Source organism: Bombus affinis, chromosome 13 (genome assembly GCF_024516045.1).
Source record: "Bombus affinis isolate iyBomAffi1 chromosome 13, iyBomAffi1.2, whole genome shotgun sequence".
Taxonomy (NCBI): domain Eukaryota; kingdom Metazoa; phylum Arthropoda; class Insecta; order Hymenoptera; family Apidae; genus Bombus; species Bombus affinis.
Window position 1 is genome coordinate 1,252,947 of NC_066356.1, and position 27,838 is coordinate 1,280,784.

Here is a 27,838-nt window from a genome sequence, read left to right on the forward strand (position 1 = left end):
CTAATTGGATTAAATATTTTCCTACTTCTGACATATTCGACATCGATAGCGTACCGCTGGATATTTATTTATTAATCGTTTTTAGAAAATTACTCGCGCTTAAAGTTTCATTCGAAAAAGCGACATTTCGTATATAGAACCTGAAGCTTTCTCCGATATACCGAAGAGCCACTATCGGCTTAGAATCCCCGGTGACGTGCAAGATGGGTAAGAAAAATAATATCGCGAACTCGTGGGCTCATAGCGCGGTCTCGAATAACCGGCCACGTGAATCGAATACCAGCCGACAAAGGAAACGAAATTCTAGCCTGGAAAAATCCAGCGTGTTCCGACCGTGAATCGAGTTATCGTTAGTCCGAGGTAATGGCTATTCGTCAGCTAGCGGAATTGCTTCTCGAAATGGAGTGGTTGGTTATAACGTGCTATATCGGCTGTACCTAGGCGCCATTTGAAAGTCAAATACTTGCGTGGAAGACGAAAAGGGAGCTGGGGTGGAAGGTAGAAGGTTGCACAAGGCTGTTTCAACCGGATAGGGTGAAAAGGAGAGAAGGAAGAACCCCCGCGAGATCTCAAGACATTTCATAGTATCGCGCGATATCTGCTGCTCCTACGTAGACCGCAGACTTCATCCGATTAACGACGCCCAGCTTCTGTAATGCGAGCATCTTGCCAAATTGCCTATGTCTTGCCTTGACTTAATTAAATTCAAATCGACCTATCGGACTCCTTCCAGATCTTCGAACGCGATACAATTCTTATCTTCTCCATTCTTTTCTCTCTTCCTTCGCTCTTGTTTTTCGAAATTCCCGCAGATATACTTCTAGATATACTTCGAGCCACGAAAAGCGCTTCGTTGGTTTTGCTCGTATCGTTTTAATTCGATTTGTTGGCAGTCTTCTTCCGAGTGATCCTTTGGAAGCCTGATGTTTTTTGTCCTACGTTTACACAAAGGAAGTTGATGTTTTCTTCAGAAGTTTTACACTTTACAAAAGTTTGCAGTTTCCGAGTGTATCTTGGCTGGGTAGGAAAAGCTTTTTGTTTCTCAATTTTATTGCAATTTCCGTGCGATATGTACTTCGTATACGCCACTGCTTTTTTTATCGAACGAAATGTTCATTATAAAATGTATATTTGATATTTCGCAGTAATCTTAGAATACCTTCGCGTCATTATTTTAATTAAAGAGAAATTTCCTTGCTCGAATAGATGAAACGAATGAAACGAGTAAAATGAAATGGAGCAGCGAAAAAGTTGTTGGATTTGAAGAACCGCAATCGCCCTAGCCAACCGCGACGCTTTGATTTATAAAATTTATTATACCCTTGGACGCATTTTTGTTTGTTTAACGTAACGCGAGCCTCGAGTTTATTTGATTTTCCACGCGTTTTGATGTGTTCGATTCCGTGTGTATCCCGGCACGGAGAGCATAAATTTTATTGGAAAGCGATTGGCGCCAGCATAGGAACTCGAACGACCTTTTCGAAATTCCACGATCGAACGCAATAAATCCTTTCGATGAGTCCTTCGATATCATTTGTTTAATTGCAATCATCAAACCGATACATCGTTTCTGGTTTCAACGCTGCTCTCGTCGTCGATGTTGATTTTTAATCTCAAGTTGAAAGGGCTGGACTCGTTGTTTGAGTTGCAATCAAATTAAATGAAAAGCTGATTGGTGTCCGATTGTCTGCGGCATACATTTATCATAAGATTTCTTCCCCGCAACGGTGAAAGGAAAACGGAAACTTAGCGATGGGAAAATGGCGTTCAATTATTTTGCCGCTTCTCACGATTCATGGATACTCTGCTTAATTCTGTTAGTTAACTCGCGAGGCTATCGCCTCGTTATAATCGAACGATAGGATTTTAAGGCTTTGTACCTATCGATCTAGCGGATGACAAAGTTCGGAAACTATATTATTTCCTCGACGAACGTTCATATAGGAAGAGTGAAGGCAACCTTTAATCTTCCCACGCTACTTTATCGATCCATTAAACCGGAACTTGAAAATTTCCCTATTACAATAAATTAACACTCCCGTCCCACCCCGGAGAATCAAGCTTTAATGCCTCAGCGAAAAAAAGTTGACTCTCCCACGTTCTCAGTTGAAATTTCATCGGTTTCTAACCGATAAAGTTCCACTCCCTCGTCACGATCCGTTTCCACCCTCGTATGCGGCGAAAGTTGGATTACAATCCGGTCGCTGGCGAAAAACACCGAACTAATTCCGTGAATCGATTGATGCTAATAGCGGGTGGAACGGCGAGCAGAGAAAACACGGTGTAAAGGAGAAACTCGCGTAATCGATTCGTGAAAGGGACGAGGAAATGGGAAGGTGGGAGGAGAACGAGACGCGAACTCGAGGGGTAGCAGGCACTTGGCGTCGTCGTCACTTTGTTTCCAGGTGGACGGCTCATGATGAAGGGTGCTCAGGTGGAAACACAACCGGTCTGCCATGCGGCTCTCTCCACTCCCACTCGAGCGTCGAACGTGATTCGATTTAGCGCATTCCGATTGAAACTTTTTCCTGCGAACCGGGCCAAGCTTTCGAGCATCCGGTGACAACTCGCCGCGAGTAATTTCCGTTTGATTAAGGAACCAGGAGGGAAAAAGCCCGGTCGCATTGGGACGCTCGGAATCCAATATTCGCGGTGGACGTGGCACACGTGGATCTGCCGACGAAAAAATTCGTGACCGAGGGAAAAAGAGACGACCTTCTTCTAACGTGTCACCTACTCTCGTTTTCCGGGCCCTTGGCTGGTCCTCTTGCCTCTTTCTCTGTCTAATTAAATTAAATCTGAACTTAATTTCGACGGAGTTGGCGTTGACCAACGGCCTGGAAAAGATTTGTTCCGTGGATAAAGCGAGAGAGAGAGAGAGAGAGAGAAAGAGAAGGAGTCCCGTCAGAGGGTGAACATGATTTCTGTTGCTCGATGATGCACGACTTATGGCTGGCTGAATAATGAGTGGAAAGGGGTGACGAGGGTTGAAGGATAACTTTACGGCTAATCGTGATTGTTCCATAGGGTTGTATGGACAGATTGTTTTTGGAAATGGCATCTAGGGAAATTGCCGGATTTTGAAGCGAAATTTTCGACGTTAGGAGAAATTTATGGGAATACAGCTATTAGATTATATATAGAACGATTATATATAGAACGATGGTTGATTATACCCTTAAGAAGATTGCTTTTGCGCATCTAGTTCTTCTTTGTATCAGGATTCTATAATCTATGTTGAAAAACATTAGACTTGGTATATTCTGTATATTTTATTAACTCGTCCGCTCTCCAAATGAATCAAAAATCGAAATTTTTTGCAAAGATAGCGCTTCTTCTAAAAAATATTCCCACTCACGAGAACGGTGATGGAAAAGTTGAATAATTTTCTTGATTATGCCGTCAGCACTGCCCGTCAGCGTATAAGAGCTCGTCAACGATGAATAATGATAATCACTAGTTATCGGCGGATTTCATAGATAAATTGGCCCTGATGGACAGCTGTTGCCTGGTAATTGTATTTCGCTACAGCTTGCAGCCGTTCTACCGGTGAGAATTTCTCGCATCCAGGCACATACGTAATGCTATAACGTCACGTTGGAAATTTTCGCTCAGACTATACTGCAAAAATATTTTACAACAATATCCAGTATCGAACTTTATACGCAGTGAAATAAAAACAAATTTCGCACATGCGATTTTATCATTTTTCCAGAACCATTGATATCTGTTATGTTTTATTATAAATTATTTGAAAATTTTTGGACATCAATAACTACCAATCTTAAAAAATGTTTTACATCTTTTAATCTGTTAATTAAAGCGAATGGCAATCGTTGTCGATCACGAGCGCACGATATGTCACAAAGTTTCTGCCCTCTTTTACCCCGGTCGACCAGCTACTTGGAAATATCTCGATGCGGCGTTTCCAGCTTATGTCACGTATGAAACGCAGCTTGAATATAACGCATCTGTTCGATGGCAAAAGGCTTTGTATCGTCGCGCTGGATCTCCAATCCTTCATAAAGAGGATCCTCGTTGTTCGAGTCTGCCGCCATTCTTCCGTGGAAATGCAGCATTGTACTCTACGAAGAAAGTTGGTTTCGCGATCTCTGAAATTTATCTCGCGCCCCGACGACTTTTAAAACACAATGCATGTATCGTTGGCTGGTTGAAAGCCAGGGAGAAAGAGCCTGTTTTCCGGGCAGTTTCCCGGAACTCGAAGAAATTACCCACCGACATTTCGTTTCGGTAAAACTTTTCGAACAACGTCGGATCATCGTTGAAAATCGTGAAACCCGGCAGAGAACGATACTGTTTTTTCTCCTCTTTTTCTTTCCTATAGCATTCAGCTATTTCTATAGGAAGAATTGTGTTCTCGCAAGGATATATGATTTTTCATCAGTGTGTGACGTATTTCGCGAGTGTCAAAGTTGAGATCAAAAGCTTCCCCTCGCGTGTATGATTATGCGCATTAAGGGTAATTAATATTTGTCATAGCTCGGAACCAGTATCATTAATTTCTCGAAACGTTGATGGTTAGTATTGAACAATGTTCCCGTTGGACGAGTAAAATTTTGCGGGAATTAATCGAAAAGAGGGAGAGTTTGTGCTCGATATCCGTGGTATAATTTCGTGAAATTTCCAGGCTTATCGTTCCGCTTTGAAACCAACTGATCATCTGTAATATTTCAAACCTCTTCCCTTCAAAAAAGCAATATCATGCTTGTAAAGTTCGTATTCGGCAAAAGGATTATCATCTTCAATACTTGTTCAGTCATTGCATAAATCAAACTTATACACCAATCGTCATGCTAAATGTTCCCAATGAATTACAAAATCTTAGGTGGAATTTTGCATTTCAATGGAACATTCTACCGTGACATTTTCTGCTAATCAAGAATCCTGCCTTTCCTATTTCTTCGCAAAATATAATTTTTGAAGGATCGAGGATACTTCGAATAGCCACTTGCACAAGTAAGTCAATATTTTCGTGACTTTCCTGTATCTTACACCTGACGGCGGATAATGTGGTATTTTAAAAGAAGTCGGTATTAAAATAACGCGGACGCGCTATGGTGGCTAGTAATTAGACAGTTTCTACGGTGAAACGCCCTTAATTAGATGACCGTATACCGCGTCATATGTTTTTATTTCAATACACGTGCGCGGTTGCGCAAAATTCCTCGTATTCAACGTGCGCAAACAGATCCTATATAATACGGCCACGAGATTTCTAACTAGATTATTATGGTGGATTTTGCTTTTGCGTTCACGAGCGCGGTTTTAGTTGCGCTGCTTACGTCACTCTATTGTTATATCACTGAGTAAGCGGCGCATTCTATTTTTCTCGTTGAATTTTTGAAGGCAGGGAAAGAGGAATTTACGTTGCAAAATTATAACAGAGTATGTTAGCTAATTTGCGCAATGTTCTTTTCATTCTTTTATTCGCATAAGTTGTGTAATTTTGAGATTTGAGTTTTGCGACGGTTTATTCCTGCCCAGCATGGTATATCGTTTAAACTTTTGTCATTCGAATGCTTTTTCTCGAAAACTAGTATTCACTTTTAATTCTTTCGTAATAGTTAATCTAAATGCCCAATGGCACGTACATTTTTCGAGAATCAAACGAAAATTACTTTCTTTTTTCAATCTAAAAAGGTTACAAGCGATTGTCGCTACGCTATTGAAAATTTAAAATCAATTTTCGACAACACATAGAAAACTTTTTTTGGCAATTAAACGAAGTCATTGGGACGAAAAATCGAATTCACCGTATTTTTGAATGCAAATTGAGTAGATGTTGATTACTTTCAGTTCGGCACACGGCCCAATAAATATGTATGGAATGTACGTCGATGAATTTGGGAGTGCGGGCTGAGTTTCGCCTTATCAAGGATATTATTCGGGCATTTGTCTTGGTGCCGGGATAGAAAGGGGATGAAAGGAATAGATCATGGTACGATGGCGAAGATATTGAGTTAACGCCGCAGTAAAACCACCCTGATGCACCACCAGCCCTTCGTTGAAATAGGGATGGAAAATGACGCAAGGCCTGCTGTTGTATAAAGTAAGAGAGAAGGGGTGAAAGGAAGAGCAGTACGATATTAATTACATTTAAGCTCGTCTGTGGGGTTATGGTTCATTCAAAATTTCCTCCCCTATTTACATATTTCTCTATGCAGACTTAAAACGATCTTTTAATACATCTTAAATGAAGGTTGCAAGAAAATGTTTCCCCTTTCTCTTCCGTTATATCTACGCAACAATCTACGAAAGAAAAATGGTAGAAAACGTTCCATGATATATTTTTATTATATATTTCTCTATATCACGTAAACTGAAATTTAATCACTTGTACAAGTTCATCGCCTTAACCACGAAATATTTGAAGATTTTCATGTTAAAACATTAAACCTTTCTCTATAATTACTGACCCTAAGTATTCCTAAATTTAGTTTCCGCTGTGAACGCTCTTGAATCTTAATCGTCCAAACAGTATACCGTTGGGATTGTTCATTCATGGAAACTTTTTCGTCGAATCTGCACTACTCGCCTGGAATACTAACACAAATTGAAGGAAGACGGAGAATCAAAATATGCTCCAAGTTGAAATTTATTCATCGGTCGGGTGATTTGACATTCACTTTGTTCAGCTTGCTCCTTTACCGCCACTTTCATCCGTCTCGTTATTATCGTTCAAAAGCATATCCCGGGCCATCCTCTCGAATCTGAATTTAACCAGATAGCGGAAATGTTAGTGATCGCTTTACGATGCGATTTTACGTGATTGCGATCTCGATTGCCATCAAACCTCTTTCGATCCCTTTCATTGCCACTCTACGATCAACGTTTCCAATCCCCCTTTCCCTGACACAGACGCCCTTTCTACTTCCCACGCGTTCGTAGCCCCGATACAAGAGAATTTGTTCACCGAATGTTTTTGTATAACTGAAACTAAATTCGTTCGCTTTCTGACAATCGATGTCAAATATGCAAATACATTCTCACAAAACCCGTGAAAAAGAACATTTTGAAGACGGTGGCAGTGATAGGCGGACTTGATCAGAAGGTTAAACCAAGTGGCTAATGAAACGAAGGAAAAGACGAAGCCAGAGCATCGATCAAAGTCGATGGTACGAAAAATCACGCCGATTCAGCCGGCAGTGAATCAATCTCGGAAGCGACAACGCTCGCTCGATCGTATTCCGACTTTCCATCGGTCATTACTTATCCTAGGAAACAATTACCAGACCGAGCCTGTTTCACAGTCGTCCCGTATTCCGTTCACGCGTGGAACGAGCTCGAGGTTTAATTTTTCGGAGGGGATGCAACGACGTCGCAGCCGCCTCCGGCGACATGTCCTCGCGTCCAATTCGACTGAATTATTAAAAGTACCCCGGAGGATTTCCAAGTAGCTCCGCTGGCCGGTGGCGGGCAAAAAGCTGGATGATTACAATCACGTCGCCTCGTAAAGCGATCGCGAACGGTCCCTTACACTACTCTGAATCCTCGATTCACCTCGATTCTATCTGCCCACTCCCTTTAACCGATTTACTGAATCGAGAAGTTACCCTCGTCGATGTATTCCCAAACCTCCTTCGTCTATGTGCACATGCAAGTCTCGTGAAAAAATTAGACGGCCGGAAGAAGAGTCTCCGATACTTGCTCGTCTAAAATGCACCATGGAATCCCTCGTCCTTTTGTCCCAGCGAGTTACGCGTTGTCGCGGCTCTGAATAAAATACGTGTGAATGATATTTCAAGCGTGTATAATTGAACAGCCCCTGGCGAGATGCTGGGTGGAATAGAGAAAGAATCTTGCCGTGGATCGAGCTACGGGATTTGAAAATGAATACTGCAGTTGCTTGTTGGCTGCTGCTGCTACTGCTGCTGCTGGATCTAGGTGAACGCGCAATCTCTACGGGAAATTGTGGCTAACTGTTCTTGGGATGACGAGGGATAGGCAACGATTCAAGAAGCCTTCCGAAGATAGGAAGCTAGGTTCCGGTGGTTCCCATCCATCCTACGTGTTCTAATTAAACGAATCGACAAATTTCGCTCGTTGATCTGCCTATTCAGCGCGTTTTTGCTTAGGTTATCAACGAGAGATGAATTTTTACGTTAAACGCATCGGTAAGATAGATTTTTAAAATGTTTTATTAATATTTGAGAGAAAAAGTACGCATTTCGGGATTAATCGAAAAATTTGGAAGATTGAAAGTATTCAAATTTAAGAACTGTGATTTGATACGAAAAAGAAAAGCATACATTGTGGGAAAGATGTCTGGAATTTTGTAATACCGCGGTATTATTACGATAACATTCTTCGTCGAAACTTTCTGAACAAGTCACCAACTTCGGTTGTTACATCGAAGTGAAAAAAATCTCTCGTTTCGCGATCGTGCGAAACGCGGGATTCGAACCGCAAAAAAATTTCACCGCGCATCACGCATAAGGTATATCTGTGAAGCATGAACTCGAAATTCCATTTGAACTTGTAATGAGGTTCCGCTTTTTGATTCCGCGGACTTCGGAATTTTTCGAGCGCCACTTTTGCGCCTGTTCCCTCTTTATTCATCACGAGGAAAAAGTTGGAATCCCATCAGGAATTTCTCTTCGTTCGCAGGTTTCATTTCCGCGGAGCCGCAATAAACAAAAACCCGGAGAACCTTCGACTATTTCGCATTTAACCCGTTTTCAAATTACTTTCGTTATAATTACAAAGGCGACAGGTTCGCTTTCTTTGCGCGTTAGAAATCGTATATTAACCTTTTCTGGTCGACAAGCCGAGCAGACTACCGAAAACTCGAGCAATTAATGTTCATTATTCCCGGCCTAGCGAACGAACGCGTGGCTCTTCTGTCTACGTTCTACCAGCGAGATGAACGACTTTTTATTGTTTTACACCGTGTTAATTCACTGTCGGCTGTTCGTAATACGTCACAGGATCGAGCGTTTAACATTGTTCCAACGGCGGAGAGAAAATTCTAATGTCGCCTCGATTTATCGCCGGCTCGTTACGAGTGGATGAAAAAGTTTTATTGCGATCACGTCAGCTCGTAAAACGATAGATTGGCATTACCCGACTAATCCGCTAATTCCAAAGATTTGCTCGCGGCGATGGCTCGTGAATTTCAAGATATCGGCGAACCCCTTTTTGCACGAATTAAATTCACGAATCACTGTCTCGAATTTCTTCTCTTTTCCTTTCACCCTCTTCTCTTCTTTCTTTTTTTTTTGTCCTTCTCCTTTCTTTTCGCTTATTCTCTCTGTCTATGATATTAGCATCGTTGGAAAGATTCGTGCGACCCAGTTCGTTGCCTAAGATGATTAATTTTTTGTCCAGATCGAAGCACATTTCACGTTATTATGCAAATACGAGGGAGATCGTGATAATTTTATTTGACGAAGAAACGGATAGCATAGAAAGTTCGTTGACGTTTCCAGACTTTCCATATACAGTGATTTCTTATGCAAAGAGAAATCAAAAGCGCGGCACGATGTTTTTTTTATTATAGACGTGGCTTTGAAGGAGGTCGATTTTTCGAATTTTCCGGATTTTTCAAAATTTACGAATTTCTCTCGTTTCCGCGATACCTCCTGTACGCAATATTTGATATTAAACTCTGAGAGAAGTAGATTATCCGCAGCGCAAGATAAACAGGACCCCACGTTGGAAGAAAGTTGCGAGTTACCATAAAGCAAAGATGTGATACGATGTTACACGCCTTTGATCCGGGCCACTGAAACAGATTAAAGTCCGCTCGCATGTCCGACCCGCCGTAAAAGTTTCCGGTGAGCGGAGGTGCGACAAGCTCGTTGGAAGAGTAAGGAAAAAGTTTTTTTGACACGGCCACTGACAGCGTTTCTTCATAAGCTTTCTTAATTTAAACCATAAAGTTTACGGCGGGCCGGGTTGCTACGTCCGAACCAACTTTCAACCCTGGAAAATTGAACGTTGCATCCGATGCAATTAACTCGGCGGTGGTTACGAATAACCACCGTTTTCAGAAACGGAATTGCATCCTATAAGGGTTACAGCTAAGGGAAAGTTCCGGTCGAACTTCGAGCCAATTTCAAGGTTGTTCCGGGGAAATTGGATTTATTATAAGGGAAAGTTTTCTTACTAACGACATTTTAAAATCGATAATAAGCGCGTACCTGCAGGGAATTCTCCTTAACTGTTCACCAGCTTTTCCTAGGGTTGTTTGCCGTTATCAGGTACGGCTGGCCGTAGCTTCGATAATTTTGATTCTCGCTTAAAGATGTAATTGCATTGAAGTTTACACAATCCGTCGAAGAATGTAAAAGTTTAAGATTGGATAAATTATTCGAAAGAAGTGAAACTTAGAGACAGTTATAAAAGAAGTGGGCTTTAAGTAGAGGCGGTCAGTACGTAGTCAGACATAGTTGTTGTGCCATAAAACTCGAGCATCCTTTCTTAAGTAAGTTCAACCATAAGAAATATATAAATATTTTATAAAATTGACATGATATATCCTTTTCTTTTTTTTTAGCTCATTAAAAGTACGGTTGTAAACTAAGCTTAGACGTGTTTCAGGGGAACATTTCGAATTCAACATTGAACGAATGTACCGCAAAAGAAATTCACGCTAATCGAATGAAGAAACGAATTAAACAACATTCGATCGTCTCTTACGTAGCTTTTTCAAGCCGAATCGAGCAAACGCAGTCGAGGAGAGCGAGTACTTCTCTAATAAAATTAGCTCTGTTCGGTCGCTCCATTCAACCGAAGGCCCTTCGACGTTCTCCTCCTTTGAATAACTTTAGGCATGGCGGCGCGGTTTTCTCCGTACCCCCTCTACTGCCCTCCATCCGCTCACATCCGCCCCCGCACGTTTTCTTTGCCGCAGTTCACTTCCACTGTAAACATTTGCACAACTTTCACTCGGTTTGCACCCATTCAACGTCGTTCCAGAAGCTGTTCATAGTTCACCCGTGAAGCAGTTGGCCGTAATCGTTTGCCCTGCACTTACGAAGAATGTACACTAAACCCCCGTCTCCTGTATTTTTTCCATCCTCGTTTCGCAACTGTGGAACACGATCTATACACAATCCGGGAGTTCCATCAATTTCCAGCGATTAATGATAATCACCGGATCAAATGACAGCGTGCTGGACGATACATGCGCGCTGTAATTTACATTTCTTTGATCTTTCTTGCTACGCCAGTCGCGATAATGTTTAAATGATATTCGCCGCGGAGCACATCTACCCGCCGCTACGTTTAGGAAGATCGATTTGCAATAAGTTTCATTTGTAACCTGGCAATGAACGACACGAGCTTGAAAAGATCCGCTTTCGTGCATGTGTTTAAAAAAAGTACGTAAATCCGAACGAATCACGGCGTAATATCTAACATTTTCGTTAGAATTTTAACGGGCGATTGAAACAACTCGATTTTGTTCTCTTACGCAAAGTACTAGTTTACATTCTACGAGCTACGAGTAATCATTTAATGATGAATTCAACTTGATCCTTTGAAGGATCCAAGATACATCGACAACGGTCGCGTATTTAAATCGCCTTTGTACATGCTTGCGTAACGATGCTTTTACTGGATCTAATAATTAAAAGCTCAGCCAGTGACCTAAAAGAATAATGCGCCTGTATCGCGTAATACTTCGTCAATGGTATCCATCAAGCTGATAATAGAATCGTTTAAATATGCTGCTTAACCTTATGTGGAAGATACGAGAGCCACGAACCCTCCTCCCTTTCGAATTACTTTCCCGAAATTTTCAAATCGTCGCGGAGAACTCGATGGATAGTGCGGCTCCGCGACACGAAACGATCGAAAGTCGTTTTACCCCTGCATGGAACGAATAAACGTTTGTTAGAACAATGGAACGCTTTGAAAAAACCAACTCATCGATGAAAGTATCATCGCTTCTGTTCCCGTCTCATCCACGGGTAATCCACTTTGCGAAGAACAATGCGTGTCTGTGCCGTTCTATCATGCCTCACGAACGACAAAAACACACGAAACTGTCGTCTACTATCTCGCACAATTCTAGTGGTAATTCACTTATTGTTTCGCAGAGTGAGGCGCTAATGAATCATACAAGTATAATTCAATTGATCCAATTCTGGTGAGTTGCCGCGATTCAAACCGTGACTCATACCATATCCCTTATCGCCCTTTCCTTTTCTTTCCACGTATCCACGGCTTCTATGTCTTCGTTTCGATCCAACGTTATCGCTCAGGGTGTGAATTTCGTCGCGACCCTCCGTACATATTTTATTCTATTTTTATGTTCAAACCTGAACCGTACGCACTATTAGCTGAGAAATTAATTCTCCACTCCTTTTCCCCGATATGTCGGCGGAAACGCGAAGGGCAAGCCCTCTGAATGTTTCACAAGATTCGAAGCCACATGCCTCGATAATGAGCGTGCACGTTCATAATGCAGAATGGCAACGATGAAAATTGTAATCGCGCTTGCCGGAGGATTGAATGTTCGATGATGAAAGGAAGTGAAATATTGGAGAGATATGAGAAATTAGCTGTAAAGAAAATTCTCTTTTTCTCCTGAATATAATACTTTAATATTACTACAGTGCTTCTTTGTTGTAAATTTTCTCGAAAATTTCGCTGTCTATTTTTATAGCGAATACTCGCTACCATTCTTCTTTCAACTTTTTAGTCATAAAGGGGCGAGCTTAGATCAAAGACGACGCCAATTGCTGAAAAAAGATTTACGGTGCGTTTATTTAAGCAAGGATTCGATACAAACAACTTTTATCTTCCGTTTCTCCTCCATTGTTTTTCTTTCAACGAGCACGAATGCATTCGTTCGTGCTTCGTTTTAGAAAATCCGCATTCCATTCGACGTTTTCATCTTTGCATTAGCATCAGACCTCTCTCTTTCTCTCTGTACGCATTTCATTCACGGTCATGACTGCATCGACGTTAGAGAAATATCGTAACAAGCAAACTTTACGACACGCTCTGTCCATTGCAAACCAGCAGGTTTATTCACTCTGTTATTCTTAAATTAGGGCGTTTCACGAACAAATGCATGGAACTAGGACGGCGGGAGGTTGAAACAAAAATTTTATTCACGACGTCGCTCACCGAGAAGTAATTTTTTATATTTAACGTAAACTTTTTTGCGTTTTACGTATCGCGGTCGGTTTTTAATTAAATTAAGAGTTAATTGGATTTCGGTACTCACCCACCTCTCACTTACACCTTGCTTTTATTTCGCTGATGCTTGGACAACGTGTAAGTGGGAAAAATTAATGAAATCCTATATTACTATCACAGGACACAAAATCAGAAAATTCCTGTCTCTTTTAGATTAAATTTCGACATATTTTTTATAGGATAAGCATGGTCTGGTGAGACAGAAAGAATAAATATTTTGCAATTTCTTCTCTCACATTCTTTTCGTCTTTCATAATATGCAGGATTTCTTCCTTCTTCTTTCTCTCTCCCATTTTCTTTCTCTCGCGTTCTTTGTTCACGTATAAAATAGGCATTTTTCCCTTTCTTTTTTATTAGCCATTTGAAACCTCAATGGAGATTTTATTATTACTTATGTATACACATAATATACAGTAGCGTTTCTATATTATAGATTTAGGGATTTCGGGAACAAAAACAGCTGCCAGATTTGTGCGATATTTTTCTCTTTGCAAAGAAAATAGTGCGCGAGTTAGTTCTCATGATTATATAATTTAAAATTTTTTCCTCTCGCACAAGTATTTCTCTTCGTGAATGTTTGAAAGTTGCTTGAGAAGCTCTTTTCTTCGACTTTAAACTTCTTAACGAAAGAGTACTGAAGATAGTTTTGTAAGTTGTGCAATTTAGAATGTTCACTGTACAAAAGAATTTCATGAGACTTTGAAACTTGCCGAAAACGGTGAGACTGTTTAGTATACATCTTTCTACGAATCTTTCACGACCGTAATTTCTGGTTCCTCTTCTAAAAATTCAGAACATGCAAGATCGTAACCTACCTAAATCGTTAATGAGTGTAAAACGTACATTGAATTTCTAAAAACAATTTTCAATTTCAAACTGAATCGCTTGTGTATCTTCATTATATTCTCATGATCTGGATTTCTCATTAAAAATAAATCTGTGTCAATGAAAATATTTCTGATTATTTTCTAATTCATTCTAAATAGATACTTATATTTTTTTGTTGCAAAAACAACATTTTTTGTAAGCAAAAGCTTGCTGAACGAAGGTTGAACGACCAGTTTGCTTAAAAAAACGCTTACGCACAATGAAAGGAAATAGACAAAAGATACCAAAGAAGAGGCTAGATTTGATTTTTCCATCGTGGGGTTGGGTTATGCTATAAGGAGAAATTAAGCAGAAAGTAGGACATTCCTCGAAATTAGATTCAGGTACGATTTTCTTCGAGAACTTTATTGTCGGCACGAAATATAATTTTTATCTCATTCCCGGCAAAATACAATTTGTATGACGAAAATTCTATGTCCAGCAATAAATCGAAAAATCTCTTCCCTTCGTGTTAGGATCATCACTCAGTACTAGAAAGGACGTTCAGACTTCCTCCCATTTCGTAACGATTTTTTCCTACCGATCCTCGTTTCGTCCTTATCTCATTAATGATAATTACTTTCATATGAAAAACTGTGATTGTTGGATGAACATGGACATCCGTTGAAAGTCAGGGAGCATGTCGAGAGCATTGAATAAAGTTGAAACGAGTGGCCGTGTAATGGCCGTGTAAATCGAGTTTCGTATTCTCAAAAGCCGGCCGAGGGTAAATTGCCGATATTTCTATCCCGTCATTGCCAGCCACAATCCGGCAGTGACTTCGAAATCGCGTATCGTACAATTGCCACCAAATTCCGTGTTTAAGAGAGGGACCAGGCTATATAGATTCGTAACGAGCGCATTCAAAGCGACGCTGGATTACCGTTTTGCTCGGGAGAAGGCAATTGTAGTAGCTCATTATGCTTAGATACAATCGGCCGAGGGAAAGGTTCATGTCGGACGCGTGAAATTTCGAATATTAACCCTTTGTGCTCCATTTAATTCGCTAATGCATCGTTTCCTCGTCTCGCGGACAACCCTTTGTTCTTAGACCGAACTCCTCCTTTCTTTCTTTCCCTCTTCTTTTAATTTTCTGGCTGGAAGAAAAGGATAGAAAGAAGCTCGTCGCTTACCGACGCGAATTTTTACTCGTTGCGTTAACGTTACATTTTTTTAGCAAACACTCACCCATATTTTTATAGTATTCAATGTTTTTAAGTGTTCGTCGTACGTAATTTTTTTAATTCGTTGGTATTAAAATAATTTTGAAATATACGTTACGCATAGAAGGAGTAGAAAGTCGAATAAAAAATACAAGGTACGTTTTAAAATGGATATAATGTATTTTTATATTGAATACATTTAGTAGAATTTTTAAATAGAGATATTTTTAGAGGTAGAAAATTCATTTTAATTTTCATTTCAATCTTTTAAATCTCCATTAAATTCTCTCGATTTTCATTTTTTGATAAGTTAATTCCATCCTACAGGACGGATACAATCTGCGGTATCTTCTCGAAAAATTTATTCAGTGAAAGGACTAATCGTTAATATCACGATGGAACCGAGAGGAAGGATCGGTCTAAAAACATTGAATTTTTCTTTCACCTGACTGTTCGCACAATAAATCTGGTGTTCGGTGACGTTCAAATTTCGAAAAGAAACACACGCATGTGCGAGACCCTTAAACACGGTTATTTCGACTAATTTTCATCCCTGTACATTAAGGGAAATTGCATGTTTCGTCTTCATTAATAATCACATGTTTCTTTGATCTAATATTTGCAGAGATACACGCGTTGCATTCTACCTCGATGTATGACCGTAATTTCTCTCGATCGAATAATTAACCGAACGCCTGATCAACATTGTAGCCTGTTATTTTGAACAACGAATGGTCAACATACTGACAGATTATTCTCTGCTGAAACTATTGACTCTGACTTAGTTAAATTTTCAGATTGCACGTGCACTTATTTTCTATTAAATCCTAGTATCTTCATTCCTTCGTCAAAATTAGATCTAATCCCCAATGCGTTCTCATATTCCTCTTGTATATACTATAATTTGTATATACTCTGTTGTTGCTCTGTTCATAAATTATAGGATATTTCTCTAAATTATGCTTCCTGGATGATAAACCCGATACAAAGTCCACATTAAATTCACCAAATATTTTCTTCGATGAAAGTTTCATTAACACGAATGTCAATATTACAATTCGTTGAAAATAGCGCGAATAGCATGCGCGTTGAACAAGCGTGTTGCAAATACGTTGCATTATATGTCCTTATTGCGATCCTTTTGTTAAAGCTGTATTGAGAGACGTAAATGGAGTAAATTGTAGGTGTAAATGAATAAATATACATGATGGGGTTCGACGGCGGGGAAAATGGAGCAGGTTGAAACCGTAGGAAGGGAAATTAACGAGATTCCGAAACTCAGAACGATAGTCCACGTGACGATACCTGAAATTATACAGCACCACCAGCGGCAGTCCACTCTTTGTTTTACTTCCTACATAAATTATGGATAATCTTCTTAGTTTCGTGCCTCCCTCGAGGAACTTCCACTTCCGATGATCGTGGCGAAAGATTAAGTTTGAATTCGAGAATCCTGCGCGCCGTCTCCTCGTAACACCGAGATCTTTAACTTCTTTCGTTTTCATCGCGCCGCTCTCATTTTCATACTATTTTCGAAACGGATTCCCCTTCGCTTTAATTCCCCCGTTTCATATTCAGCTTGAACGCCCAGCTGAATAACGTTATAAAATTGGAGAACTTCCGTCTCTACGATTCCGGTCCAATGTCCGGCTATACACCTCGCGGAACACAAAATCGTTGCCCCGTTTTTAGTCTTTACTGTACCAACAACATGCTGCAACGAACCGATTGTTACGTATTTGCCTGTTTTGCCTGCTATTTGTGTATAGACTAGTTTATCTGGATATTTTAACAGAGACAGGTTAATGTAGCAAGTTAAATTTTCGTTTCATGTTTTTTTTTTGCTTTCCGTTTATTTTTTTTTTTTTTTCGCTATCGGTATTTGTATTTATTATTCGAAAATATATGGAGTATAATCGCAACAAGTCGTTGACATTATAATTTTCAAAGTTACGTATACCTATGTGCTTGCTTGTAGTCATTAAGAAATGTTTGATGATTTAAAATCTGAAAATAGAAAGAGCATTGAGTAGAATTGGACTGTGCGTGAGCAAACGCATCATCTAATAGACATGTTTATTTATGATTAATTGTGGTTTTATTATTTTATTTATATCTTTGCTTCCAGATTTAGTAAATTCCAATGATACGGTTATAATATTCTCAACAAATTTAATGGTAAAAGGAATGAAATATGTACAATATATTGCCGAATCCTCCAAAATATTTAATATTTCGCTTATTTTCGCAGAAAACAAAGCATGAATAAGATATCGAATGAAAATATCGAATATGAGAAAATATGAATATGAGAACAGGTTAATTTATTTCTATAAATATTCAATATACAAACATTTGTTATGTAGGATACATTATTTGTTGTGCAACTATTAAACTGATGGCTAAATATTGCATAACTATATTCTTTCGATATACGTACTTGTTAAGATTCCATTTCAAACAGAATTTTTATTAAAGTGTACATATCAATTTAAAGTTGGCCGGAATTTTATTTCATGGAGAATTGTATCACATCTCTTGATACATTGGCTGAAACGTATTCGCAGATGCTCACTGTTGAGAAATTCCATCAAAGTTTCCGAATCGGATTCTTGCCTCGGCTTGAATCGACGACGTTCAGATTTCTAATTACACTTTTGTTTGTAATGGACCCAAATCTCGCACCACTGTCGCCGTTATTTATGTTGCAATTCGTCGAAAAGTACACCAACTGCGTGCTCCATTTGAGATGTTTTCGTTAAAATCATAGGTGAAAGAATTTCAAATTACTATTTGCAGGTGAAACACACTGCAATATTTTCATACCAAATACGCGTGAATTTACGAATCATTAGGTGGTTATATTAAATTATAAAACCATGTAACTTCATTTGTTCACACTATTATCGTTCCTTCTATTCAGTTAATCAAGTTTTTCGAAGAGATTTTATTCCAGAAAATATTTTAGCGTGCTTGCAACCCGTGGCAGCATTTTTCATTTGTCTTTCGAGTAATTTTTCAACCTCTTCGCGCTATGAGGAAAGATTATTTAAACGACGAACGTATTTGCTAAGAAAATTATTCTCGTAATCAGAAAAACATTCGATATTAAAAGGGTTAAATATTTTTAACAATTCCGTGAACGTTTCTTCGACGACGGTACAATGCACGTCAATTTCGAAGTTAAAAGTACTATCAAAACATTAGGTTCTGCTGCCAGTAAAGGAAAGAGATATCATAAAAGAGTCGATAACCGGTCGCAAATGCGAATCAATATGCGGAAATGATAGTCCTTATCTTGAACTCGTCATGAGCATTCGTTTCTCCTTTCATATTCCACATTTACCCTTGCTACTTAACTTTCATGCTTCTTAGATATTTCTCTCACTAAACCAGCATATTATTACACAGAGAGATACACGTTCAAACGAGTTTTATAGATCATTTAAAAAAGACACTCAGAAACAAATAAAAGCGTGGATACAGCGATACGAAAATAATGAAAAAATGCCAGTAATTTCCATGACAATTTTACGGGTAACGTAGCATAATAATTGCAACGAATGGAATGGGTGAATTTAAAAGTAGAAATATCGGGAACGCCAGAGGGTATCGAGGAGAGATCGACTCATTTTTATTTTCCAATAATCACCGTGGAAAACGCAACATTATATATTTTATACGCTACGTATTTATACTATGTGTTGGTACGAAATCGCCAGTACGGTAAATTCAACGGCACGACAATTCACCGAAATCGAAATAAAAATCTTCGTGTTCGTTACAGAACCGTTACGAGCATGCGAGGCACGATTTATTTCGCGTATAGCGATTTAAAAACACGCGTATGGTGTTAACATTAACGCGGGGAAAAGAAAATTGAGAGAGGGGGAAACAGTAGCAGCAGCAGCAATAGCAACGTCAGCGACAACGGCAACAACAATACGCCCACGCACTTGTATTCAATGTTTTCGGGTTTTCCATGCGTCTAGCCGGAAGTAATGGGAATTTAGTGTACATTGCCTGTGGTAGCGGGCCAACCTGAACGAAACGAAACGGAACGTAAACTAAAAAATAAAACTTCCTATGACGATTCGAGATGTCGAGGAAATATTACGTAGGAATTTTTTGGTGTTCACGTAAAATTGGCAACAGGAAACGTATAAAATTGAACGACTAGAGACGCTCAGAAACCGTGAGATCTCTCTCTCTCTCTCTCTCTCTCTCTCTCTCTCTCGACTCTTTTATGCTCATTTAGTGATTTATTCATTTATTTATTCTATTCTATTTTATTTCTTTCCTCTTTTATTTCCTATTTCTGTTTGTTCCACCCGAGCCTGTACTTTTTTCCTCTCTTTTTTTTAACAAAACGACGATTCTCGTCGTTTCCACGGGAAATATCGTTCGCGTTAAGTGTAGCATCAAACCTAACGTGGCCAAAAAATGCTGGCGTTCGTCGAAAGCGTTTGTGAAACGCATCGAGAGCGTTCGTCACGAATCTCGTGGCTGGAATCGGGCCGGCTTGTAATGGAGATAGGAAAAGGGAAACCTTTATAAAATATACCTCGAATTTCAGCGTTGCTTTGTTACCTGGCATTCCTCAATGGCTAGGTATCTTTCGGGTATTTAACTAATTTCACTTTTCTCTGCCGTTTTTTCGAAACTTGATAAATTTTTGTAACCTAGATATTCTTCAATCTTTCTTTAGTATTTGATATTCTTTATTTGTAAACTGAGACGGCTACAATTAAAAATTATAAAAAATCTACAAAAAATTGTGGGAAGTAAAACGAGGACTGTGTAATATATCGTTTTCTGTGTAAGTGGCGTTAATTCACTTTACACGTGAGCTGTACACGCTGTAATTTAATTAAATCGGTAAGATTCCATTTCATATTACCGCATAGACAACTTTCGCTTTCAAATGACCACGAAAATTCTTACTGTTTATGCTAATTACAGAAGGGGCGCAGTGCGGGACTAATTAGACGCATCTCCAATTTCCCTTGACTGAACGTGTTCGCTAGTAATTACTCCGACATCAATCAAGCCAATATTAAGGGGTGGTTACATGTGCCGCGACATAATATATATCATTACTCGATGTACCCACTACACAACATATTTTTGCATCGTTAGTGCTCATCGATATACTTTACAAAAGAGTACCATAATTTCATATTACAATATTTTCATTTTTTCAATAAAAATTCAATTTTCATGTATACTCGCGTTCAGACCATTTTTATTAGATTTTCTCATAGAGTTCTCGGAATGATGTTCTTCTAAAAATAGGAAACCTCAATATCAGGAATGCACAAAAAGGAACTCGAAAATTTTTGAAGTTAGAATAGTTGCGAGTATCTTTTCCCATGAATTATCTACTACGGTCATTGGTACCAAAATGCGGATCAATGACGAGAACGCGATATATTAAAATATCAGGAATGTTAATAATGCACACTTATACCAGGTAAATATTGGAGGAAAGGTCGAAATTAGCCAGCGACGCGACACGACGGATGAAAGTAGGTTTTATCGAGGAAGAATTCGCCACATCGCTGGCAATTTTGTAAAGTAGATAAGTGTGCCGATTTTTACGTGAAGGAAGGTGGAAAAACCGATGCAGCAAATTACGTGGCCTGTCGATCTTTTACACGAAATCCGCTTTGCTTATGATTTGCACAAGCTTTGATCGCAAAAACATCATTTCGTTTGATTTTATACATTTTCAGGCGCATTTACGCGGGGGTGGATATTCGGCGATCGACAAATTGTGTTTATTCATGAAGATTTAATTCATTTAGCGCATTACGTTTTTGTTTAATATGGTTCATAATGCAACCGTGCCATTTGTGGAAAGGTAATACTGCACCATTTTACTGCAGCGCGCTTTTTAGCGAAATTTGTTCGCAGTTGAATGTTTTAATTATGAAACGCGATATCCACGGTATCGTTTGCAGCCGTAGCGATAGAAAGATTTCATAATTCGAATATTGGAAAAAGGAATAAATATTTTCAAATAGTATTTTCGTAGAAACGCGATACTTTCGAAATAATCTTAAAGCGTAGAATAACAAATTCTGACAAATCCTTTAAGCTAAGTATCAGGTTGTACCAATAGTTTCTTTCGATTCATAAGTGAAATAACAGATGCACATTTTTTATTTTACATTATTTTATGGATTCATGTATGATCTATTTTGTAGTAATAGAATAAAATGGATCAAACATAATTCAATAAAATAATATAAAACAAAAAATGTTGTGCATCTACTACTTTCTTATAGAACAAAAGGAATTTTTGGGGCAACCTAATAATAGCAGCTCGTATGGCGGACACTTGAATAAAATTTAGAAAAAAGAAGTATAGTAAGAGAGATATAACAGAGAAAAATTTGCGCAATGAAGCTTATTGAATATCAAAACGTTCGGACTGTAGCTCGTTGAATATCCGCTGAAACATCTTTTGTATCAATTAAAAAGTCATTGCCCTGGACAACATTATGAGATGAAAGCAGACTGAAATCGAGCTTCGATACGATCAAAGGCTAGGGAAAATCTTTTCTCGGACCAGCTGAGTGAATTGGCATACGTTCGCCCAATTAACGCATGATCTTCCACGAGATTAACAGATTCCATGAAAATCGGCATCGCTCTGCCACTGAGAATCTATCCGCGTCGTGTGTTGTATTTAGCGTCGACATGGCTAACGACCTCATTAGTTTTGTGGTATATATTATGGAAAATGAGAGACGAGGTAGACACGTCGAACTTCGTGGTTTTTAGAATGGAATCGCAAACGCGTTAATTAATTCCTCGCGTTCTCACCGCACGATACGACCCAACGTGTTGACGACCTCGCATCTTTCGTCAATTTAAAGGGCTCCAGCGAATTTCATTAAGTCTCCGCCAGACTGTACTGAGGATATTATTTGTTACCCGGGAACAGGATGGTTTCGTCGAACCTCTGTGAAGTTGTCGCGATCTGTGAAGTTTTATCTTTCACTGATAAAAGTATCGCGTTTGAACGTCTACTCGGTCCCGTTCAAAATCCTCCGTTCTCAAAAGTAACTTCGAAGAACAGACACTTTGGTTTTATTTTGTTATACAAGTAAAGTACGCACAATATTATAAAATAAATTTTGAATAATGTCCGAGATCAGATATACCAAAAACTGTTACGATCCATTCTTTAATACCAATAATTTTTTATGTTGATTTACGTATCAGTACTTGTATCATGGTATCTGAAACGAAGAAGATTAAACGACCACGTGAAGACCGATAAAAAGACCCGTGAAATCGGCCTAAATCCAAGAACGAATGTCATAAATGAACGTCTGTGTAGCCGGTGACGCGAGTATCGGTCGTAGGAACGTTCTATTAAGGTGAAGGCCAATAAAATGACTGTATCACTTTTCGTTGCATCGTCACTCAAATCACGTCCGACGATAAACCGGTATCCGGTTACATTCTTCTGTTCCAGGCGATGAAGATGAGCAAAGTGGGCAACCAGACCAATTCGCAGGACCCACAGGCGGTGAATTCCCGAGTTTTCGTCGGGAATCTAAACACGTTTCAGTGCAGCAAGACCGATGTGGAGCGAATGTTTCAGCGTTACGGCCGTCTGGCAGGTAGGTTCCTTCCGGTGGAATCACATAAACGAAAGCCCGGATCAGCTTCGACCCCCGACATTTTCCAGATTCTTTCGCTAGACCGTCACACGTCAGATGTTTCCACGGCAAAGAATTTTTTCCCTTCTCGGGATACACTGTCACAAATAATAATAATTGTAGCGTCCGATTTCCTTAAAATGATTCAAATTTCTTTGAACTACTTTAGATAACGTTCGAAATAACGGCGGAGATGGATATTTTATAAAATAACTACGGGAGGAAATATCCTTTTATGTTTTTATAGCAAGAATTTTTTCAATTTGATGATAGAATGAATATTTATTCTTAGAAAAACGAATCTTCTTTCGCAACGAACTTTCATTTTTGTTGATTTTAAGGATCTTTCCTTCGTTGAAATTCACGCGTGGCTGATTTGTAATTGAGCAACGAACTGTGCCAAAAATTGTTATTTTCATTCTTTACAATTGTGAAATCTAAATAACAGTGGTAAAGTTAGCAAGGAAATGAAAAATTAATTCGCGCTTACTTCAGAAAATTTGATACCCTAATAATCGTAACTTGAGATAAAATACTAAATTTCGATCTCGTAGAAAAAATCTCATTTAATCGATATTATCTAGAATTAAGAAGCAGTACATAAAATAACGCGCAGCCTTATTTGTGGGATTCGCGTAGAAGCATCGGTTTCAGGGTGGAGTGGAAAAGCGCAGGATAGTTACAAACTGGCCAAAGTTGAGAAGATTCAAAGATCGGGTCGGATAACAGGAAAGACTCGCGCTGTTATCCGGTATAAAAACGTGGAAGCTCGGTTCGGCCAGAGAAAAATAGCGAGTTGGAAATAGGATTTTCTCGATACGCTCCGTCCTCGGTAACCCAATTTGTGCCGTGATAGCTCCTTGACCTTCGATATCCCGATTGGATATCCGTCTCTAGCTGCACGAACCCCGATGACTTTGTTGCTTTCACTATAGCACTAACTTCGTTTAGGAAACGTACTTTATTGCTACCAACTAAATCCACTGTGGAGAAAAAAAGAAACAATAACAAATTAAAAGTAACAGATTGGATTTCTCGTTAAGTTTTGGATTTATCGTAAAAGATAGGAATTAAACTCGTACCATTTTTTCGTCGATATTGCGTATCTCTACTACTTTATGGAATTTATTATGTATTATTAAAAGATATTTCACTCTCGATTTCCTGATAAGCTACAGAGCGTTCTACCGTTTGACGAACAGCAACAGGATCGTATTTCGTTAGTAAAAGTATCACACTTTTACTACTGATGCAAGTTTCGCGAAACTCGGTCTTACTTATACGAATTTCGAGTTTCCTAGAGTCTGTTGCGTACAGCTGTCACTGGTACGCGATGCGATCCGTGTTTGGTGTCTCTGAAGCAAGGAAAATTAAAGCGCAGTCTATGACGTAGTTTCTTCGCATTCGCGTGATACGTCGCATGCAACGTCCGTAATGAAAACTTGGTGCATTAAATTTGAACAAGTCGATCGGTTCTAGGCCTCTCAAGAACAACAAAAAGTTTTCCAAAATATAAGTGGAAGAAGAATTTCCTGGCCAATGTAGATTAATAGTAAACTCATTAACGTAAATTCATTGAAATATTGCAGTTAAATTATTTTAAGAAATAGATTATTTTAGAACTAAAAATATCGCTACCTGCGATTATTACATGGGAACTAACCTACAGTATGTTTTACTGTAATTTCTGACTCGTTGGAATTATCGTAAGATCGTCGAGCAATTGCACGACCCTAGTCTGACAGCAGACCGACCTTATCTACTTGATCGAACGCTCCTATCGTCCCACTCTTACAAAACGTTACGTTTCTTCAAATTGTGAGTTGCAATTTTATTGTTTTATCTAACATTTTCCCACATACTTGTACGTCGATTCTACAAGCGATATTACAAGCCAAACTAAAAGTACGTTAATCCGTCTTAGAATCTTCATAATCGTCTTAGAATATTCTTCAAAAATATATGAAAACGCTCAGAAATCCGGGAATCCGAAGAACAGAACACGCGGCCAAAGTTAGCCAGGGCGCTTTATCGAGAATTCATGAGCGAGCAGAAAGCTAGGGCTACTAATTCAAAACAATTTAACGCGACAAAGTGTCACGAGCATTATCGCGAGGATGGAAGCCCAGTTTCAGGCCAGTCGTCCAATCGGACCAGCAGAGACACAGAACTCTCTCTCTCTCTCTCTCTCTTTCTCTCTCTCTTTCTCTCTCTCTTTCTCTCTCTCCCTCTTGCCCTCTCTTCTTTGAATCCTGGCCAGGAAGCTCGAAATCTCGTGGAAAGTGACACCGCGGAGGACGGTGGTGTCTGGAAGCTGCCGATAAACAGCTTACTTTCAGCAGCTTCCTCGATAAAGCGGCTAGACAATAAATGCGCCGCTTCTACAATGCGGCTGCGCCGAACTTTGCCGGGCAGGGAACTTGAGAATCGTCGGAGGAATTAAAAGGGGGCTTCGATTCGACAGATAAGACGACAACCGCACGGCGGACACCACCGAACTACCCCCATTCAGTAGGGCCACGGTGGCAGCTGTACCGAGCAGATTACGCGAGTCAAGTGGACGTTCGGAATTGTACCCGAGTGTTGTCTATCGACTGGACCGCCGCTTAATTTTATTTCCAAGTTCTACCTAGTTGGAGTACAGGCTTCAACTCTCCAGCGTATTCAGGGACTTGTGCTAATTCGTGCATTTGACAGTGGGGACGTCAAAAGCTCGAGTTCTTTTTGGTTGAAATGAAAGAGCAGTATGAAATTTGGTTGGACTGTTTTTGTTGGATCGAACGAAAAGTTCCTGCATTTTGTGCAGAATAATTGGACCACTAAACGTTATAAGGATTTAAATTTGACAGAGCTTACTATTCAAAATACCTTCGTAATACTGAACTTTAACATTTTAATTGTTAAAAAGTAAAGAGGTAGTTATTAATAATTGGGTCAACGAATTGTACTGAAAAAGTTTCAGAGCGGAAACATTTTGTTTTCGGACTTCCAACTCTTCCTCCTTTTTTTTCTTTTTTTTTTTTCTTTCTTTTTCGAACGAACCTGTACTTTTTTCGATTTCGTCGAGCAACGACCTAAAGTGATCTAAATGGCAGTAAGTGCTCGTAACTTTTTCACCTGGCACGCGCTCTCCCTTTTCCATCTAGATACACGTTCGAATTTATCCTTCCAAAAGAAATGTTAGCCCGAGCGCAGGCTGTTTTATCGTCAATCAAAGAGACAGACATATGCATAAATGACGCGGGAGCGCGTACTCATTTTTCTAGCGAATCAAAAACAGCTTTGGTTATTCTGACTCGGAAAATTCAATCGTTTACCGAACCGTGCCCGGTCCATCGTTTCAAATCGAAACGTTCGTCGGGCTCGTGCATTTCCTTCTCATTTTTTTCTCTCTCCCTTCCCTACCGCCTTCTATTTCGATCTATTTTTCCTTTTAATTCGATTTCCCACTCCCCGCATCTCCTCGTTAGCCACGGGTCAGGCAAAAAACGGGATATGTAGATTTCCGCGAGAGAAACAACGTAAACGTCCGCAACAAGAAATATCGAGTTACTCGAAACCTCGGCTCGCTTTTTCTCGTTGCACCCTCGAATCGGTATCGCATGAAACGTCACGAATTATTGCGTTTCGCAATTTGAAAACGAAATGCTTTCGTCCCGGTGGCCCTCGTGGTTTATGATACGCGTCGCCCAGGATTTAATACAATTTTCGATTCTTCACCGGAATAGTTTCCGTGGTTGTCGTTGCCTAGGTCAGAATCTAAATTTAGTGATGCAGGACTTCGAGTAGCTGGAAACTTTAATCCGCAAACACTGTAGTAAATTTTAATATATAGTCTCCAGCTTTGTGATTCTTTAAAGCGATATAAAAATAATCAAGCTTTTAAATATTCGATTTTGAAATTTTATTCCTATTGCTATTCCTATTCATATCGCCGTTCAAATTATTTCTTGGAAAACAGCTCCAAAGAACTTGTAATATAATAAATCGTTACCTTTTCATATTCTGTATTTTATATACATACATATATTTTTTTTTCTTTTTTTTTTTTTTTTTTTTTGTTAACCATTGAACTACTAAATTTCGTTTATGGACCATCGTAAGTCATTGTCGTTGTCAGTGTCGCGGTCGTCGTCGAGGTTGGACCCACTTGATTCGTGCAATCTGTTCCGCACAGCTGTCACCAGTGGTCCAGCATTCCAGGAGCCGTGCTCTATCTGACAAGCCGAACCTTTTCCAATTTCACGTCTCCGTTGACTCGGGCCTCTCTAGTCCTCCGGCAATAAGGATGCGGGGTGGTTCCTTGCGCGGTGTACGAAAAGATCAGCGCAAAACAGTCGTCGTCGGGGAAATTGCGAATTGTCGTTGCGGCGAGCAGAGGTTGAAACTTTTATAGAAGTTGCCGGTCGAGACGATGAGCCAGATAGAGCGAGACGCTTTTTCAGCTAGCCACACTTTTTTTCGGATTCGATGCAAAGGAGACTTAATTTGTTCCTTTTTTCGGTACGGTGAAAAAGCATGTTCTTTCTTTTTTTGTCGTTTTCACGTACCGTTATAAAGGAGATATGATCGATTAATTCTTATTCTTCGTGGAAGACATTATTCGGTTATCTCGTGTCGGAGTTCTTGATGTAGGTGCTTTTTAAAATTGGACAACCGAGAGAACTAGCAAATCTTTGCACGTACTTGAAATTTTCGTATTGTTCTCTTTCGTAATTCTCATACGGAATTCTATACTTAATACTTTGCTGGATATTTAAAGAGCAGTGAGCTCTACTTTAGATATTGAAATAACGTATTCGTAGATTTCGGAAACTTTTCAAAAGAACTTACCGTTTAAACGAGAGTAAACTGTCTTTTCTCTGATGGATGAAACGCTTTATCAACATTCTGCGAAATCTCTTATGCCGACAAAACAAGATGCTCAACAAATATATTGCGTCAAATCTTCCTACAAAT

General features: G+C 39.4%; 1 protein-coding gene across 3 annotated transcripts in view; it reads left to right on the top strand.

Annotated features, from left to right (window-relative positions):
• LOC126923003 (uncharacterized) overlaps positions 1-27,838 on the top strand; it is a 248,788-nt gene that overhangs the window by 122,671 nt on the left and 98,279 nt on the right. For all 3 annotated transcript variants that reach the window (XM_050735985.1, XM_050735983.1, XM_050735984.1), the window contains one exon: positions 22,693-22,840. In XM_050735985.1, coding sequence (XP_050591942.1) covers positions 22,696-22,840 — 145 coding nt within the window. In that variant the 5' untranslated portion in view covers positions 22,693-22,695. The remainder of the gene's footprint in view (positions 1-22,692; positions 22,841-27,838) is intronic.